This window comes from Beta vulgaris, chromosome 5 (genome assembly GCF_026745355.1).
Source record: "Beta vulgaris subsp. vulgaris cultivar EL10 chromosome 5, EL10.2, whole genome shotgun sequence".
NCBI lineage: Eukaryota > Viridiplantae > Streptophyta > Magnoliopsida > Caryophyllales > Amaranthaceae > Beta > Beta vulgaris.
In genome coordinates, this window is record NC_079206.1 from 41,415,597 (window position 1) to 41,435,097 (window position 19,501).

At 37.7% G+C, this 19,501-nt stretch overlaps 3 protein-coding genes across 3 annotated transcripts; all 3 read left to right on the plus strand.

Annotated features, from left to right (window-relative positions):
• Nucleotides 1-9,000: 9,000 nt before the first annotated feature.
• On the plus strand, nucleotides 9,001-10,895 carry LOC130591614 (uncharacterized; the record flags this gene model as incomplete). Its single annotated transcript, XM_057395113.1, has 1 exon — nucleotides 9,001-10,895. A coding segment is annotated over exon 1 (1,158 nt), but the record flags the coding sequence as incomplete, so codon positions are not given.
• Nucleotides 10,896-11,658: 763 nt separating this feature from the next.
• Nucleotides 11,659-15,348, plus strand: LOC130591615 (uncharacterized). The gene is made up of 2 exons (XM_057395114.1): nucleotides 11,659-12,837; nucleotides 15,033-15,348. The coding sequence occupies exon 1, from the start codon at nucleotides 11,665-11,667 to the stop codon at nucleotides 12,730-12,732; it is 1,068 nt and encodes a 355-aa protein (XP_057251097.1). The 5' UTR covers nucleotides 11,659-11,664; the 3' UTR covers nucleotides 12,733-12,837; nucleotides 15,033-15,348.
• A 576-nt stretch (nucleotides 15,349-15,924) lies between these two features.
• Nucleotides 15,925-17,154, plus strand: LOC130591414 (uncharacterized). Its single transcript, XM_057394729.1, has 4 exons — nucleotides 15,925-16,143; nucleotides 16,230-16,619; nucleotides 16,698-16,973; nucleotides 17,071-17,154. The coding sequence occupies exons 1-4, from the start codon at nucleotides 15,961-15,963 to the stop codon at nucleotides 17,152-17,154; spliced, it is 933 nt and encodes a 310-aa protein (XP_057250712.1). The 5' UTR covers nucleotides 15,925-15,960.
• The last annotated feature ends 2,347 nt before the right edge of the window (nucleotides 17,155-19,501 follow it).

A 19,501-nucleotide genomic window follows, 5' to 3' on the forward strand; every position in this document is an offset into this window, starting at 1 on the left:
GGTTTGCCATAGAATAGGTGAGGACCAAAATATAGAATTGAATCCCTATCTTCTCTGCACTTCATTTGGATAACAAAATAACCTTCATCATGCTTAAACAGATATGATTCATTCATGAGGCCCCATTTAGCTTTAATATAGGCAGACATGGCTGTTATGGTAGGATTTTGACCTACTACGTACATGATTATCACATTTTCCCATGTTTCATTCAGTTTTTCAACTTCATTTTTGTCCAAGTTTGCAATCACAGACCCATCAATAATAGTAGGAGCAATAAACATTAATCCCATATCTTTATATTAAAATCGATTATGGCCAGTGAACCCTTGCCATTTCTTCTGAGCATCTTCTATATGCTTTGAACTTCCCTCTTTTTCTATAGCAGACAACTTCTCTATTTGGTCGATACTTTTACTGTTCCATTGGCAGGAGCTTCGAAAACATCAATATTATCTACTCTTACACTTGATTGAGGCCCAGTAGATGCACTGATCCCGACGAACCAGTTACTGGAGTTGTCGTCTTCTTTTTCAGTCCCATATTACTAGAGGGGTGCACGATAACATTCGCTCGTAACGTATTTTAATATGTTTATGTTTAAAGTTGTAGCTTAATGATTGAAATATAAATCTATGATTATGTCATTAATATAATAAAGTAATTAAATCACCAGATATATTGATTAGGTTAAAATTAAGATTTTAAGTATCAAAGTATGGATTTTGAGGGTTTTATGAGTTGAAAAATCATAGTAGTATATTATAGTTTATGAAATTGAGTACTCTTACGATTTTAATTATGTTTAAGTATGCTTAATAGTGGTTTTGTTACATTATAAGTTGCATGAAATTTTATAACTATGCTTATGATGGAGTTTTCATGATCAAAGTATGAGTTTTTAAGGGTTTTTAACAACTAGTATAATAGTACTATATTATGAGATTTTAATAATTAAATTATAATGACAAGGAAGGTTTTAAACACTTTTAAAGTTGGTTTAAAGTATTTTAATATTGATGGAAATTTTTAGAGTATTGATTTGTGGTTATGTTGATCATTGTTACGTGAAAAATTCTCTCTAGGCGACTTTTAAGCTTGTTATGTGGCCTCGAACTTTGTCTACACAAGGTACGTACATAACTATGTGTGGGTTGGACTAGTATCATGTCCAAAGGATAGGATTTACGTAGTATCATGTATAGGAAACTGTTTTTAGTTCATATGTGATTTATATTTAATTGCATTTGCATGTTTTACGATGTTGTGTGAAACTTGTTGATTATGATGGTTATATTATGTTTGTAATGGATGATTGATGCAAGCAAACGGGATTTTAGAACTTTATTTTATTAATTCGCATGAAGGATTAATAATTATGTTGGTATTGGATCATGATTGAATCATGTTGTCCTCTTTGGATTATTTAATTACTTCATAAGGACCTATTGCCTTATTTGGTATGTTGGTTATTCACCTATGAAAGGTTGTTGACTTGGTTCAACACATAAATGAAGGTCATGGATTTAATATTGAAATTAATCTTGGGTTGTTAAGTTGATAATCACCTTAGTTAATCCTAAGATAAAAAGGAAAGTTTATGCACCTTTGATGATTATATGATTTTTCCTACTTGTGAGTCATAACAAGTAAATAAACTATTAATCATGTAAAGTGAAATGTGAATAGCAATAGCTTTAGATTTGTGCACGTCTGAAGTGTTAGACAAGTATGAGTTGGACACATGGTGGTATCCCATGGCTTTTCTTGGGGCCAGATGGATTACCGAGTGCTATTTTTATTTAAAAGGTTCCTCGATATCGTAGGTCATGGGAATACAGAGTCGCGCTTGTACTTCGTCTTCTAGATTGAAGACTGTTTTGGTTTAGACAACTCTTTCCATTGACTATTCCATCTGAAGTAAATTAACTTATTAGTTGTGGAGTTTAGTTTACTAAAGTAGTCTATTATGTTATTATAGTATTATTTATCCTTGCTTAATGTTTATTAGTATCATTGTTAGGTTTTATATTTATTTGCCATGTAGTACTCAACTATGCTGATTAACGTGCTTAGTGTGTATGTGTTGATCACAGCTATGCCTTATTGATCATGTGATGACCCAACTGGTGAGCAGTCTCTCGGGCTCAGTAGAGCATCGTCGTTTACAGGTTGAAAGATAATGCATCTTGGATTCGGGAAATTGGAGAGCTTGTGTTGATTTTATATTTTATAGCTGACTTTCTTATTTATAGTTGATTTTTATTTTTGGGGTTGACTTTTGACTTTATGTTGTTTTGACTTTTGGAGTTTGACATTTTGGTTGGCTAAGTTTTAATTTCAAAGTTATTTATTATTCTTTCCGCTGCAAAATTCTGAATAAGCCGAGACGTTATCACACGGGCGACAATACTTTGATAATTCTCTAAGTTTTATATTAAAAAGGCATTTTGGAAAATAGAGAATTCTCGGGGTATCATAAAAGAGATTGTGAAAGGCTCCAGTTCCAGAATGCTCCCAAGACAATCAAGTGAAGACATTGGAGCAAGAGCCTTTTGAAGATATCATGAAGATTGTAGTACTTAGTGATGTAATGCATACATGAATCTTAAGCTAATTTTAGGTGTATTGTGAGGTGTGCAAAGAAGTTTATGGAATGTAGTGTTATGAGATCAGTTGCAAACTTCATATCAGGACATACATTTCCATGTAGTCAGTAATGATATCATTACCATACTAGTTCACTTTACTACGTTTCGAATATCAAAGTCCTATTATATCTTTGGAAAGATTTTGTGAAGATACTTTCCTAAACTTTGTTTTCAAAGATGGACTTTGTGCGTATGTATTATCGGTTAAGTATGAGTTGAAAATAAAGTTTATCCTATTCATTTTATTCCTATAACTCGGAATAAGGTCAAAGGAAATATATTTGCCAAAAATTTAGGCAAATATTCATATTTTACAACTCAAGACTTACCTAAACAAAGATACTATGAGAAATTCAGAGAGCTTTTTCGAGAAAAATTATAATGAATTAGGAAAGCTTCTTGCACTTATTAGAAACCCTAAAACACGATTGAGATAAGCATAACAATTTAGGGAAAAATTAATATCCATTAAAGCTTGTTGAAGCATAGTTTTAGGGGGGAAATTTATTGTAGTAACGAGATATACTAGTGTACAATGTATTTGGGGAAGTGGTTTGGGGAATCACCTCATTGAAATTTATACGTAACTGTTGGGAAATCATTTTCTTCATAGGTGGACACCTTGATTGAGTGTAATCCTTTTATTTGTCAGAGTTGATCAGTAAGAGTAATTAGATTTGTGGAGGATGTAGGCTTAAGTTAATCTTTTATTCTCCTGCTACAAATTAGTTCTCTTACTAGTCTTGTGTTCATTAATGCATTAAATTGAAAAAGTGATAACCTATTGCTATACTTAATTCATGTCCCATCTTAAATATAATATGGGCCTTAGATTGATATCATAGCCTAACTTATCACAAGGTTAAACCCAACGTAAGGATTATAATAAATGAGTATTTAGCTACAGGATCAATTTCAAGCCCACCACCTAAGTTCAATGGTTCAAACTATCCTTGCTGGAAAAATTAATGAAGAATTACATCATAAGTATTGACTAATGAATATTTGAAGATTGTAAAAGATGGTCCCTTGATCATTTAAGTGACATATCACAAAGGAAAAAAGTCCATCAACAGGGAAAGTGAGTACTCCTCAACAAACTTCAAGATAATGGAGAAAAATCCCAAGGCAATGTCTCTTGTACAACAAGACATTGCTGACTGTAAGGTAAATCGAATTTTAGCATGCTCAACGGCCAAAGAAATTTGGGATACCTTATAACTAGCATATGAAGAAACGAGCGAGGTACGACATTCCAAGATTGATTTATTAATGACTAAATATGAATCTTTTAATATGTCTAACGAAGAGAATATACGTGATATGTTTACTCGCTTTATGACTATTATTAATGAACTAAAATCACTTGGAAAAGATATTACTCACAAGGATGTTGTCAGAAAGTTGTTAAGCAGTCTTTCAGGAAAACGGTTATCCAAGGTAACTACGATACAAGAGGCTAAGGATCTGTCCATTCTATGCTTGAAACAATTGATTGGTCACTCATGACCCATGAAATGTTAGTTGACTCCAAGGAAGAAACCATTGCTAAGACCAGACCTATTGCAATGGAAGTAAAATAGTAAGATCAGGTGGATGAAATAAATCTCAATAATATGTAAGAATCAAATAAAATTCAATCACAACGATCAAATAAAATATTCCCCATTCGTATACTAAAATAAGTTGTTACTCAATTTGAATAACTAAATAATCACTTTTATTCCTCCAAACGATTATAATAATATTTTTCAATCCATAATAACCAAAGTTATTCCTTGACAAATAAAATAAAGATACTAAAGAAAGAAATTTAAACCATTACAACTTAGCTTCTTATTCAACTACTAATCTTATAACGTACATAAATAGTCTATGGAGTCACATCATCAGTCCTATCTTTAATTTCCTTGTACTTCTCAGGAGTGAACATCTCATCTTCAAAGTCTTTAATATATATCCTCACCATCACAATATAACAATCTGGATTTCTAGCTCTAGTAGATCTTCGAATCTTCTTAGGTTAAGGTTCATCCTCTTCTAACTTATAATTAGAATCACTATCAACCCTCATAACAACCTTGTAGATGTCCTTTCGGGTCTGCCCTCTAGCATGATAAAACTACTGAATGACCTCATCGTCGCTATCAGGATGCCTACTCTTAACACACGACATATGACAAGCTCTAGGCTAGTGTAGCTCTCACAATCGGATTCTCCATCATATATATATATATATATATATATATATATATATATATATATATATATATATAGAGAGAGAGAGAGAGAGAGAGAGGCAAGATCATGTGAGAAAGGAAATTAGGTGAGAAATGAGAAAGAATCACTGCCCTTCGATTAGATACTGTCAACGGCCAAGATTTCAAAACTAATGTTAACCTTAAACTACCTTTTTTTTATCCTTTCCATGCAAAACCTAATTTTCTCTCTCCTCTCTTCCAATAACGGCGTATATTCCCTCCCTTCTCCTACTGCAAGTCACTCCTGTCATCTCCTTTTATCAAGAAATTTCATGGAATCCATTACCCCATCGCGTGAAGGTTAGTTTATTTTCTTGAATTTGTATGCTTCTTTCTTTTAGAAATTTGTTTACAGTTATAACTTATAAGGAGAACAAATTTGAAATTTTGAAGTTCCGAAAATTTGTTTCGAAAATTTAATCAAATTTGGCTCGAAAATTTCAGGCAACAACTTAACTTACGTTGGATTTGTATTTTTGATTTCTGTTTTTTTGCCTTTCCGTGAATTTATGATATAATTTTGAAGTTTCAAAGTTGCTATAATGTAACTATGAGGAAATATAAACCATGCGAGTACATTGCCATGACAGTTGTGTATTACAGTCATAGTATATCACGAGATTGCCAACAAGGAGGGGAATGGGTTGCTATTTTCCTGAAGACAATCACATTTTGACTATTTAGCACTACTACAAAAAAGGCCTAGGAAACCGGTTGAAAATGGCCTAGGAAACCGGACTATAACACATCTCCATCTCACAGGTGTCCTAGGTTAAGAGACCGGTTATAATGCCTGGTTTCTTTGTTTATTTAGGAGACCGGTTAATAGGTAAAACCAGTCTCTTAGATAAATGTACATATAGTGTGAAAAGAGGTTAGGAGACCAGTTAACATTTATAACCAGTGGTGGTTCTATTAACCACGATGCATAGACAATAATATTAGGAGAGGTAGTTTTTTTTCTATTGTATTTCTTACGTAATTTTAAAAGTAAATAAATTTATACATACAATTTATACTGCATTTGTATTAATTGAAAATATATTAAATTTTAAAATTATTATTTTTAGGAAATCGGTTCAAGTTAGAAGTAGTCTCTTATATCTTCACAAGAAGAATATACACGTATAATAGTGTATTATGTTGAAAAAAAATTGAATTAAAAAAATAAAATATTTCAAAGAAACCGATTTTACTTATTAGTCAAGAAATTAAACTTAAGAGACTGGTTTTAGATAATCAATGGTTTCCTACATTTAGGAAATGGGTTAGTAACCTCAACCGGTCTCCTATATGTAGTCTCTTTGGCCATTTTTGTAGTAGTGTAGGCATTATGACAATCGAGACACTTCGATCTTTGATTAGTCAGTATGAAGTTCAATTAACAACAGAACTTAATTAGGTGATAACTATATATTCCAAAACTATACTATATAAGATCGTAAAGCATTATATGATATATATATTTGACAATATTTTGATTCAACTGTGTTTAACATCTGTGAATGAGCTCTTGGGAAGTTTATTAATGTTCATATTATACGACATGTTTAGAGTTATATAAAGTAATGATTAGAGTTATAGACATTCTTGGTTAGAGTTATATAATACTAACTTATTTCCTTTGATACTAATTACAATTATGGTAAAACTTCTTTAGAGTTATATGAATGAGTAGTTAGAGTTATATGAAATAATTATTACAGTTATGCTGACACATGTTTAGGAATTGTACAATAACCTCTTTAGAGTTATAAGAAATAGTCATTAGAGTTATGCCAACACTTATTCAGAGTTATAGAAATTACTAATTAGAGTTATAGGGGTATTTGAGTAGTTGTAAGAGTTATTAATTATAGTTATAGCATTACTTGTTATGTACGTTCTAATTAGAAGAGTTATAGGACCATTTGATAAGAGTTATAGGATTTACTAATTAAAGTTACAGGAGTAATTGACATGTCATACTATTATAGATAGTTGTTTTTTTTTTACATATTAATGTATTATTGTTGTTACAATTAGAATAAAAAGGTATACAATGCTGCAAACTTTATAAATATGAAAGTGAAATCATTCTTACCCCTCTCTTATATTGCCATTGTTGTTGTTGTTACATGAAGAAGGCGCTTGGTTGGTTGATGTTGGCAAGACTGCTTGGTTGGAAATCATGACATTGATGTTGGCAAGACTGCTTGGTTGATATTATTTTAGTAATATTATTGTAATTATTGTAATTATATGTACGTGTTCAAAATATTTTAAATATATATGTTGATATAACTCTAATTAAATTATTGTAATTGTTATAATATAATCATTTCATCTACCATGATAAAAAGATTTATGGCATGTTGTCGTTATAATTATGGCGTTACTTGTTAAGAGTGCTAATTAAAGTTATAGGCGTATGTGGTTTGAGTTATATGAATTATTAATTAGAGTTATAGGAGTATTTGCACTATTCGTAAGAATTTTAATTATATTTATGGCATTACTCATAATGTACTTCTAATTAGAGTTATAAGAGTCTTTGATTAGAGTTATGAGAGTATTTGATTAGAGTTATATGAATTACTAATTAAAGTTGTTATTTTCTACAACTCTAAATAAGTTTACGTAATATCAATTTTCCTATATATAATATAACTCTATACAAATCCTGATGTAACTCTAATTACTATTGCATATAACTCTAAAGAATTGTTGTCATAATTCTAATTTTATTTTCAACAACTCTAAAGAAATGTTTTCGTAATTCTAATTACTAGTCCCTATAAATTTATACAAAATTTTCTTATTTGTAACTCTAATTAGTATTTTCTATAACAAAAAACAAGTGTTATTGTAACTCTAATTACAATTTTCTAAAACTCAAACAAGTATTGTACTCATAGCTATAATACCATTTCCTATAATTTCTAGAGAAGAGATGGCGTAACTATAATATGTATTTTCTACAACTCTAAACAAGTGTAGATGGCGTAACTATAATATGTATTTTCTACAACTCTAAACAAGTGTAGCTGCAACTCTAGTTACTACTTGTTATAACTCCAAACAAGTAATTTACACTAGGGGAAAAAATCGAAAGGGCTGCGCAAGTAGGGCTGCGCATTTTAAAAAAGCGCAGCCCTATTGATGAAGGGCTGCGCTTTTTAAAAAAAGCGCAGCCCTTTTGTATGAAGGGCTGCGCTTTTTTTAAAAAGCGCAGCCCTACCTACAGAAGGGCTGCGCTTTTTAGAAAAGCGCAGCCCTTCTGTAGGTGAAGGGCTGCGCTTTTTAGGAGGCGCAGCCCTTCACATGCAGAAGGGCTGCGCTTTTCTAAAAGGCGCAGCCCTTCTATGTGTAGGGCTGCGCTTTTTTGAAACTAGCGCAGCCCTTCATTCAAATTTTTTTTTTTCGATACAAGCTATGTAGCGCGCCTTACTTCATTTTCCCACTTTCATTCTCTCTCTTCCTTCTTACTACCCAAGTGCGATTTTCCTTCATTCTCTCTCTTCACTTCTTCGAGTTGCACCACCACCACCACCACCACATTGGTGCCCTAATTCGCGCACCACCACCCCTTCAGCACCACCACCCTTCGCGCACCACCACCCCTTCGCGCACCACATTTCGCACACCACACCCCAATTCGCACACCACATTTCGCGCACCACCACCCCTTTGCGCACCACCCTTGCGCACCACCCCTTTCGCACCACCCTTCTCTTCTCTTTATTTTCTTCTCTTCTCCACCATTTGAGTGGTTAATTAGGTATGGATTAATTTTGTTTTTAAGTTACTTTTGTTTTGTTAAATTGAATTAAATGGTTAATGTGCAATGTGGGTTTTGTCAATTGTAGGAAGAAGAGGCTAAGGAAGGCAAGTAAAGTTCCAAGTATCTCTTTTCTCTTCATTGCTCGTCGTTGGTGTTAAGAGGTAACTATTTTAACATGTAGACAAAGTTGATAATTTATTGAATGTATATGTATTTTTTATAATGTATATATAATTATTATTGTTGATATGAGATTGTATGAAAAGCAATGTGATTTAGCTATATATATGAAAATATATAAGTAGTTGTTTGAATCATCATCATATATGCCTAGATACCCGTTCAAGACTTACTCATTAGGGGTAAGTCTTGAATAGTCCCCGGTTTGGGACTGTTCTTGGACGTTTGATCTCACTTAGGTGGTGAATGTGTGTCTTCTTTTCAATTCTGAGGAAAATCTTGGCTTATCGTTTCGCTACATTGTTCTCTGGGTACATATGTAGATAAGCAATTATCTACATTGTGTACTTGGAGAACTGTAGGGAAATGCTGCCGGATTTTCCTTAGAATTGGAAAGTTGGCATATATTCACTAGTGAGATTAGACGTCCAAGGATGGGTTAGGTTGGAGTGATAAGGACCTTTGACTGCATGCATACAATTGAACATGTGACTATCTTAGCTTGTTGTATACGTGTGTGATTTGAATATGTGAGTGTATGTGTACTTTAATAATGATTGATGCATTATAATGAATGTTGTGTTTAATTATTAGAGGTGGTCTTCTTGAATGAGATGGATCGTACTTGGATGTATGGTAGTCGTGAATCGATTGAGTTTGTGAATGGGGTCTCGGAATTCTGTAGAAGTGCATTAGAATATCAAACATCCTCTGGAGCAGTCGACTTTTATTGTCCTTGTTTGGATTGTAGAAATGTGAGCAAGGTTAGTAGTATACATGTGGTTAGGGAGCATGTATTTCGCCGTGGGTTTAGGCCTCAATACCATGTATGGATTTGGCATGGTGAGCAGGGGAGGTATATGGGAAGCTCTGGATTAAAGAATGATGTATGTGAAGAAAAAAAAGAAGGATGATGATGAGTTAGGGGATGAGAATTTGGATGATGAATTTGGAGATGATGATAGGGATCGGGTAGACGAGATGATACACGAGGTTGAAGATCAGTCGTGTAGACGACCTCGTATTTTTGAGTCTATGTCTAAGGCTGCTGAAAAGCCGTTGTATCCAGGTTGTACAAAGTACACCAAACTTTCTGCAGTGGTAACACTGTTCAACATTAAGTCGAACGCTGGTTGGACGGACTCTAGTTTCACATCGTTGTTGGAAGTTTTAGCTGAGATGCTCCCTGAAGGAAATGAACTGCCAAAGTCGTACTATTATGCGAAGAAGTTGATGTGTCCTTTGGGTTTAGAGTACGAGCGGATACATGCTTGTCCTAACGATTGTGTGCTCTATCGTAATGAGTATGAGCATTTACATGAGTGTCCACGTTGTGGATTGTCGAGGTACAAGCGTGAAGGAGCTGGAGGTAGTGAAGGACCACCAGCCAAGGTGTTGTGGTATCTACCCATAATACCTAGATTTAAGCGCATGTTCTCAATGAAAGGAGATGCGAAGAATTTGAGGTGGCATGCAGATCGTAGGAAGAAAGACGGTCTGCTCAAGCATCCGGCTGATTCGCCTGAGTGGAAAACTATCGACAGGGTGCATAAGTCATTTGGTAATGAGGATAGGAATCTGAGGCTTGGATTATGTACGGATGGCATGAACCCTTTTGGCAATCTCAGCTCGCAGCATAGCACATGGCCAGTAGTTTTAGTGGTTTATAACTTGCCTCCTTGGTTGTGCATGAAACGTAAGTACATGATGTTGTCGCTTCTTATATCGGGGCCCAAACAACCTGGAAATGACATAGATGTATACCTTCAGCCGCTTGTTGAAGATTTACAGAAGATGTGGAACGAAGGAGTGTTAGTATTTGATGCGTATGCTAATGAGATGTTCACTCTGCGTGCCATGCTTTTTTGTACTATGAACGATTATCCAGCTTATGGGAACTTATCTGGGTATAAGACTAAAGGAAAACAACCTTGCCCGATTTGTTTAGATGACATGAAATCTACACACCTTAAGGGCTGCAAACATGTGTATATGCGCACACGAAGGCTCCTCAGCCGCGACCATCCCTATCGGTTTAAGAAGAAGGCATTCGATGGGACGGTTGAAGAAGTTGCTCGTAGACCATTAACTGGTACTGAAGTTTATAATCAGGTGAAGGGCATTGAAACAGTCTTTGGTAAACCTGCTAGTGAGGTTGATAGACCTACAGGATTATGGAAAAAACAGTCCATTTTTTGGAAACTCCCATATTGGAAAGATCTAAAGGTCAGACATTGTTTGGATGTCATGCACATAGAGAAGAATGTTTGTGAAGCTATTATCGCGACACTTATGAATATTCCGGGTAAGACAAAAGATGTTAAGGCGTCACGACTTTACTTGGAAAAGAGGGGATTCGACCAGAGTTGTGGGCTCAGAAAAGGGACGGAAGAAAGAAGAAAAGAGGGGAGGAAAGGGTTGATGATGATGAAACACATAAAAGTAAAAAGGTGGAGGATTCTGAGAGGAATTATTTGCCACCAGCTTGCTACACGATGTCGCGTGCAGAGAAACGGATTTTTTGCGAGTCATTGTATGGCATTAAGGTCCCTACTGGCTACTCATCGAATATGAAGCGCTTTGTTACCTTAAATGGTGAGTTGAAGTTATCGAGTATGAAATCGCACGATTGTCATGTCATGATGCAAGTATTCTTACCGATTGCAATTCGTGGGATACTTCCAAAGCATGTGAGGCACACCATTACAGAACTGTGTTCATTTTTTCATTCAATCTGCAGCAAAGTCCTAGACCCGTCGACCTCGATTCCTTGCAGACTAGAGTAGTTGAAACTCTATGCAAATTTGAGATGTATTTCCCCCCTGCATTCTTTGACATTATGGTCCATCTCATTGTCCATCTAGTTCGAGAAATTAAGCTGTGTGGTCCAGTGTTTTTGAGGTGGTGCTATCCTTTTGAGAGATATATGGGAACTTTGAAAGATAAAGTTCGTAATCCTGCACAACCAGAAGGTAGTATAATTCAAGGGATTGTGGGTGAAGAGATCAGTAATTTTGTGGCTGAGTATTTTGCTAGTGTTGATCCTGTTGGACTTCCGACATCCCGACACGAGGGCAGACTTGAGGGCAAGGGTACAATTGGTTCAAAATTGATCACACCTTCCGTAGAAAAGCGTAAACAAGCTCACTTATTTGTATTGCATCACGTACCAGATGTCCATCCTTATTTAAGTGAACATATGGAGGAATTACGTGTTAGCAATCCTGGAAAAGGAGTGAGGGCATTGACGCAAATGCATAACAAGACTTTCATTGATTGGTTTCATAAACGAGTACTCAATGATTTGGATGAAAGTGTTCCTGAAACAGTCAAGTGGTTAGCATTTGGTCCTCGTGAAGCTGTACGCTCTTATGAGGGTTATGATATTAATGGGTATACTTTTTGGACTGAACGTCAAGATCTCAAGTCAAGATCGCAACAAAATAGTGGTGTTTCACTTGTGGCGTCGTCTACACAATATGCAAGCTCGAAAGATAAGTCGCCTGTACATGCTGAAAGCAACTACTATGGGCGAATACAAGAAATCTGGGAGCTGGACTACTGTACATTTAATATTTGCCTCTTGTGTTGCACGTGGGTTGACAATAATCGCCGTTGTGTAAGAAACGATGATCCTTGCGGTTTCACCCTTGTTGACCTTAGTCGTTTACGTGAAACTGAGGAGCCATTTGTAATTGCATCACAAGTGAAGCAAGTATTTTTTGTAACTGATCCTGCTGATCATAAGTGGTCAATTGTTGTACCTGGTAAAAGGAGTATCCTCGGTATTGGTGATGTTGATAATGAGGAAGAATATGATGCATTTGAGGACCTCCCCCCTTTACCTATCCTGAAATTCGTGTGGAAGATGATGTAAATATGTCGGAGAATTATATGCGTGTAGATCACACGGAAGGGATACATGTACTTGAGGATCCTAAGAAAAGGCGGAAGCTCAATGAATCATGAGACATAAACTCAGGTGTGTGTAATTTCTCCAATTTTTAGGCTTCAATTTCTTGTTGGTTGCATTTTGGGAACGAAAAGGCCATTTCCGGCCTATTTTGGCCTATTTTGGCCTTTTCGCTCCCAAAATGTACTTATGAAGTGATTTAACCTCAAATTCTTTTTGAACATGATATATGATGTATAATGTAACTAGTATGTAGATTTTTAGGCTTTAATTTCTTGTTGGTTGATTTTGGGAACGAAAAGGCCATTTCCGGCCTATTTTGGCCTATTTTGGCCTTTTCGCTCCCAAAATGTACTTATGAAGTGATTTAACCTCAAATTCTTTTTGAACATGATCATATGAGTATAATGTAACTAGTATGTAGATTTTTAGGCTTTAATTTCTTGTTGGTTGGATTTTGGGAACGAAAAGGCCATTTCCGGCCTATTTTGGCCTATTTTGGCCTTTTCGCTCCCAAAATGTACTTATGAAGTGATTTAACCTCAAATTCTTTTTGAACATGATCATATGATGTATAATGTAACTAGTATGTAGATTTTTAGGCTTTAATTTCTTGTTGGTTGGATTTTGGGAACGAAAAGGCCATTTCCGGCCTATTTTGGCCTATTTTGGCCTTTTCGCTCCCAAAATGTACTTATGAAGTGATTTAACCTCAAATTCTTTTTGAACATGATCATATGATGTATAATGTAACTAGTATGTAGATTTTTAGGCTTTAATTTCTTGTTGGTTGGATTTTGGGAACGAAAAGGCCATTTCCGGCCTATTTTGGCCTATTTTGGCCTTTTCGCTCCCAAAATGTACTTATGAAGTGATTTAACCTCAAATTCTTTTTGAACATGATCATATGATGTATAATGTAACTAGTATGTAGATTTTTAGGCTTTAATTTCTTGTTGGTTGCATTTCGGGAACGAAAAGGCCATTTCCGGCCTATTTTGGCCTATTTTGGCCTTTTCGCTCCCAAAATGTACTTATGAAGTGATTTAACCTCAAATTCTTTTTGAACATGATCATATGATGTATAATGTAACTAGTATGTAGATTTTTAGGCTTTAATTTCTTGTTGGTTGCATTTCGGGAACGAAAAGGCCATTTCCGGCCTATTTTGGCCTATTTTGGCCTTTTCGCTCCCAAAATGTACTTATGAAGTGATTTAACCTCAAATTCTTTTTGAACATGATCATATGATGTATAATGTAACTAGTATGTAGATTTTTAGCTTTAATTTCTTGTTGGTTGCATTTCGGGAACGAAAAGGCCATTTCCGGCCTATTTCGGCCTATTTTGGCCTTTTCGCACCCATGCCCGCCCACACCCCATGCCCACCCCCCCCTTGCCCCACCCCACCCCACCCCCCTTGCCCACCTCCTCCCCCACCATGCTGCCCCCCCTTCCCCCCCTGCACACCCCCCACCCCCCTGCCCCCCCTTTCCCCCTGCAGACCCCCCAACCCCCCGCCCCCCCCTTTCCCCCTGCAGACCCCCAACCCCCCCCGCCCCCTTTCCCCCTGCAGACCCCCCACCCCCCTGCCCCCTTTCCCCCTGCAGACCCCCCAACCCCCCTGCCCCCCTTCCCCCTGCAGACCCCCAACCCCCCCCTTCCCCCCTGCAGACCCCCAACCCCCCTTTCCCCCCTGCAGACCCCCACACCCCCCTGCCCTCCCCCCCCCCTGCAGACCCCCAACCCCCCTGCCCCCCCCCTTCCCCCCCACATGCGACCCCCACACCCCCCTGCCCCCCCTTTCCCCCCTGCAGACCCCCACACCCCCTGCCCCCCTTTCCCCCCCTGCAGACCCCACACCCCCTGCCCCCTTTCCCCCTGCAGACCCCCACACCCCCCCTGCCCCCCCTTTCCCCCCTGCAGACCCCCCAACCCCCTGCCCCACCCCCCCCTTCCCCTGCAGACCCCCCAACCCCCTGCCCCCTTCCCCCTGCAGACCCCCACCCCTGCCCCCCCCCTTCCCCCCTGCAGACCCCCCAACCCCCTGCCCCCCCTTTCCCCTGCAGCCCACCCCCGCCCCCCCCTTTCCCCCCTGCAGACCCCCACACCCCCCTGCCCCCTCCTTCCCCCCCTGCAGACCCCCCACCCCCCCCCCTTCCCCCTCAGCCCCACACCCCCCCTTTAACATATTCTATGTTAATCTATTTTTTTTTTTAATTGCCATTTTTTTAATTAATTCGTATGTTTTTTTACCATTTCAGGGACATGGAGGATGTGCATACGGATACGAGTGCGGAACACACTACCGAGGATGAGTGTTTCGATCACAAAAAGGAACAACGGCAAATGGTTATGGCTCGCCGTGAAGAAAAAGGTAAACAAACGTCAATTGCAAGTAAGAACTTGCAGACGAAAAAGAGGAAAGGAAGGGGACCTACAAAGTCACTAGGGAAACCCACCCTAATGACTTTGGAGTACGATCACTTGGGGCAACCTTGTGGAAAATGGCGTCAAAAGTATGCCATGCAAATTGGGATTTGCATGCATAAGCTCTCCATTCTCCACTCATGGAAAGAGGTCCCGAGTCTTTGAAGAAGATGATTTGGGAAGATACTATGGTAAGATTCGCGTATACTTATTTAGAATTTTAACACTTTGGTTAAATATACTATGTAATATTGAGTAATTTGTGATATGCGTTCTTTGTAGAATCAATTCCATATTCCAAACGATGAAGCGAAGAAGAATCTGTTTCTATCCGCAGTTGCCCAAAGGTTCCGAGACTTCAAGGCCAAGCTAGTGTCGGGGTGGATCACGAAGCGGAGAAAAGTCGGGGGAACAAAGAAGAAGAAAATCTACGACGGGGAAGCAACACCTTCTTCTGAGGCTTCACGTGACACATCATTCGAGGATCCCTCCAAGCTTCCATATCAGATATGGAGGCATATCACAGCTGAGCAGTGGCATGCATTTGTTGCACAAAAAACAACTACCCCAGAAGTTGTTGTAAGAATTTTTTACTAGCTAAGATTTATTACTTCAGATCCAATATTATATAACACCATATCTAACCTTTGTTTATATTTGTGTGTTTCAGGCAATTCGTGAGCAAAATAGCGCGAATGCAAAATCTAGGAAGCACTACCACATCTGGGTGCTCATTCGTATGGTCAGGCGAGAGAATCGTGGATGTATGACCATTACCCCACGCTTGCGTCGACCACGACGCAATCGGGCACTAGCTCTACGACGACAGCTGCACAGCGGCAACCAGATAGAGTGCTCGATTGGTGGTGTTCCATGCATGGGGTTGATGCAAAGGGACAGAGAATCATACCTGATCCCGGAACAAAACAGATAGCTAATGCCATTGTAAGTACATATTATAAGTTATTGATAAGGTTTACATAATAATATAACTTCTGCGCTCACGAGTATTTCTCTCATCATTTATGCAGATTGGCTTGAAGGAAAAGGAGGCAGCTGGTGAGTTCACTCCTAGAGGACAAGTTGATGCCTTACACGAGACTCTAGGACGGGACCAGTATGGACGTGTGAGGGGCGTAGGAGGTGTCCGCCTCGGGGTGAGAAAGGTGTATGGTGATCAATACACCTCTACGTCCAGATCCACTACCTCCAGTGTCAATTCATCACCTTCCATAGATGTGGAGGCTATGAAAGCCGAACTTCGGGAGGAGCTCAGAGCGGAGATGACTCAGAATTTCAACGCCATTTTGGCGCAGATGGGCTTACCGACTTTTGGTGCTTTCACGCAGGGCAATGTTCCTATGCAGCCTGTTCCTACGCAGCCTGTTCCTACGCAGCCTCGTCCACAACCGGAGTTAACGGTAATTGTTTAATATCACAACTATTGTTCTTAAATATGTTGTTTCATAGACTAACCTTGAATAGAGTTTTTTTTAAAGGAAGAGACACCATGTGAGCTATGTAATCAAGGAGATGGTCATGGTAGATTCATTATCGTGGCTTATGGATCTGTACAGCCCCCTAGGGATCGGCCACTATTGCACAACCAGCCAGTAGCTGATATTCACTATGTGGTCAGCGTTGAAGACATTGTGACCGGTTTCGAAGCATTTCCTCTTCCGCTGCCGAATGCAGCAGTTGGTCTACAGTTATTGTCTGATTCCATTGGCAGTTATATTCTATGGCCGCGTGCATTGGTGCGGTTAGCATATCAGGTACAATCTCTAACATAAGTTATATACATAGTTTAATTTCTTTTATAGTTCCTATATATGATTGTCAGTAATATCTTTTAATTTAACTAATTACTAGGGTTCGGGGAAGGCCGACAGGAAGGGAAAGAAGGTAGCTTCACCTCAGGGAGGCCGACGTGCCCAAGTGGGAACGAATTCTTAGCAAATATCCACTCATTACGGATATGGAGGTGGTGCAACGCCTTACTAAACCGTGCTTCTGGCTACATGAGTGCATTAGTGATGCAGCCGATGGAGCAATGATTGAGATTAAGTTGTCGCACCACCAATTCCACTACATTGATGAGGAAACATCGACCTTCATTTGTAAGGATGATATTAAAGAATTCTTACTTGGGGAAGAGTTGAATGTTTCCATGATACAAACATTCATGAGGTAATACTTTATTAATTAAGTAGTATTCAATCCAACTAATAATAACTTCCATAATAAGTTGTTTTATTTTTATCAATATGAATTCTCAGGCTATTATACAATGATGTGAGGCGATCTAGTCAGCCAATCTTTGGTTGGTTATGTCCAAGCTTTGTACGAGATGACAGTTGCGTACAAAACGAAAAAGAGGTTAAAGTATATCTCAAGGTTCTTTGAACGCATGTTCTCGTCTTGGATATAAGATCGTTCTTCTTCCTTACATTGAATCGTATGCTTCGTAAACTGACTTTTTAATTAATTAAATTGACCTATTAGTTGTTCTACGATAACAATAACATTATTTTTATTGTTGTAGGAACCATTGGACACTCATTGCAATATGTGTGTCAAGTAACGAAGTCTACCACTTTGATTCTTTGCGTAAAGAAACAATACGGTCCTTACTAGTCAAATCATTGTTAAATAGGTAGCCTAATTGAAACTATATATGCACACTTATTAGCTTATTAAATATTAAATGTACATCTAATCTTATAATAATGTGTATTGATGTAGTGTATGAAGAAGATTACTTCATCTGGACTTCGACAAGGAAAAGCTCCTGTTTGGTATTTAGTCGAGGTAACATGTAATATTTTTTGCATCCTTTTATACAAACACATAATACACATATAACATGTCATTTATTGCATCTTTGGTGAATTTTAGTGTCCGGTACAAGAAGGTGGACTTGCGTGTGGGTATTACGTCATGAGGTTCATGCTCGATATCGTCAACTATTGCAAAGATGTTGTTGATCTTCGAAAGGTATGTAACTTTTAGGTTTCCAATTGTTGTTTCTTGTATTTCCGGCCTATTTTAGCCTTTTCGCTCCCAAAATGTACTTATGAAGTGATTTAACCTCAAATTCTTTTGAACATGATTATATGAGGCATTTAAACTAGTATGTAGATTCTTAGGCTTAATTTGTTGTTGGTTGCATTTCGGGAACGAAAAGGCCAATTCCGGCCTATTTTGGGCTATTTTGGCCTTTTCGCTCCCAAAATGTAGTTATGAAGTGATTTAACCTCAAATTCTCTTTGAACATGATTATATGAGGCATATTATAACTATTATGTAGATTCTTAGGCTTTAATTTGTTGTTGGTTGGATTTGGAACGAAAAGGCCATTTCCGGCCTATTTTGGCCTATTTTGGCATTTTCGCTCCCAAAATGTAGTTATGAAGTGATTTAACCTCAAATTCTCTTTGAACATGATTATATGAGGCATATTATAACTAGTATGTAGATTCTTAGGCTTTAATTTTTGTTGGTTGCATTTCGGGAACGAAAAGGCCAATTCCGGCCTATTTTGGGCTATTTTGGCCTTTTCGCTCCCAAAATGTAGTTATGAAGTGATTTAACCTCAAATTCTCTTTGAACATGATTATATGAGGCATATTATAACTAGTATGTAGATTCTTAGGCTTTAATTTGTTGTTGGTTGCATTTGGGAACGAAAAGGCCATTTCCGGCCTATTTTGGCCTATTTTGGCTTTTCGCTCCCAAAATGTAGTTATGAAGTGATTTAACCTCAAATTCTCTTTGAACATGATTATATGAGGCATATTATAACTAGTATGTAGATTCTTAGGCTTTAATTTCTTGTTGGTTGCATTTCGGGAACGAAAAGGCCATTTCCGGCCTATTTTGGCTATTTTGGCCTTTTCGCTCCCAAAATGTATTATGAAGTGATTTAACCTCAAATTCTCTTTGAACATGATTATATGAGGATATATATAACTAGTATGTAGATTCTTAGGCTTTAATTTTGTGGTTGCATTTCGGGAACGAAAAGGCCAATTCCGGCCTATTTTGGGCTATTTTGGCCTTTTCGCTCCCAAAATGTAGTTATGAAGTGATTTAACCTCAAATTCTCTTTGAACATGATTATATGAGGCATATTATAACTAGTATGTAGATTCTTAGGCTTTAATTTCTTGTTGGTTGCATTTCGGGAACGAAAAGGCCATTTCCGGCCTATTTTGGGCTATTTTGGCCTTTTCGCTCCCAAAATGTATTTATGAAGTGATTTAACCCCAAATTCTCTTTGAACATGATTATATGAGATATA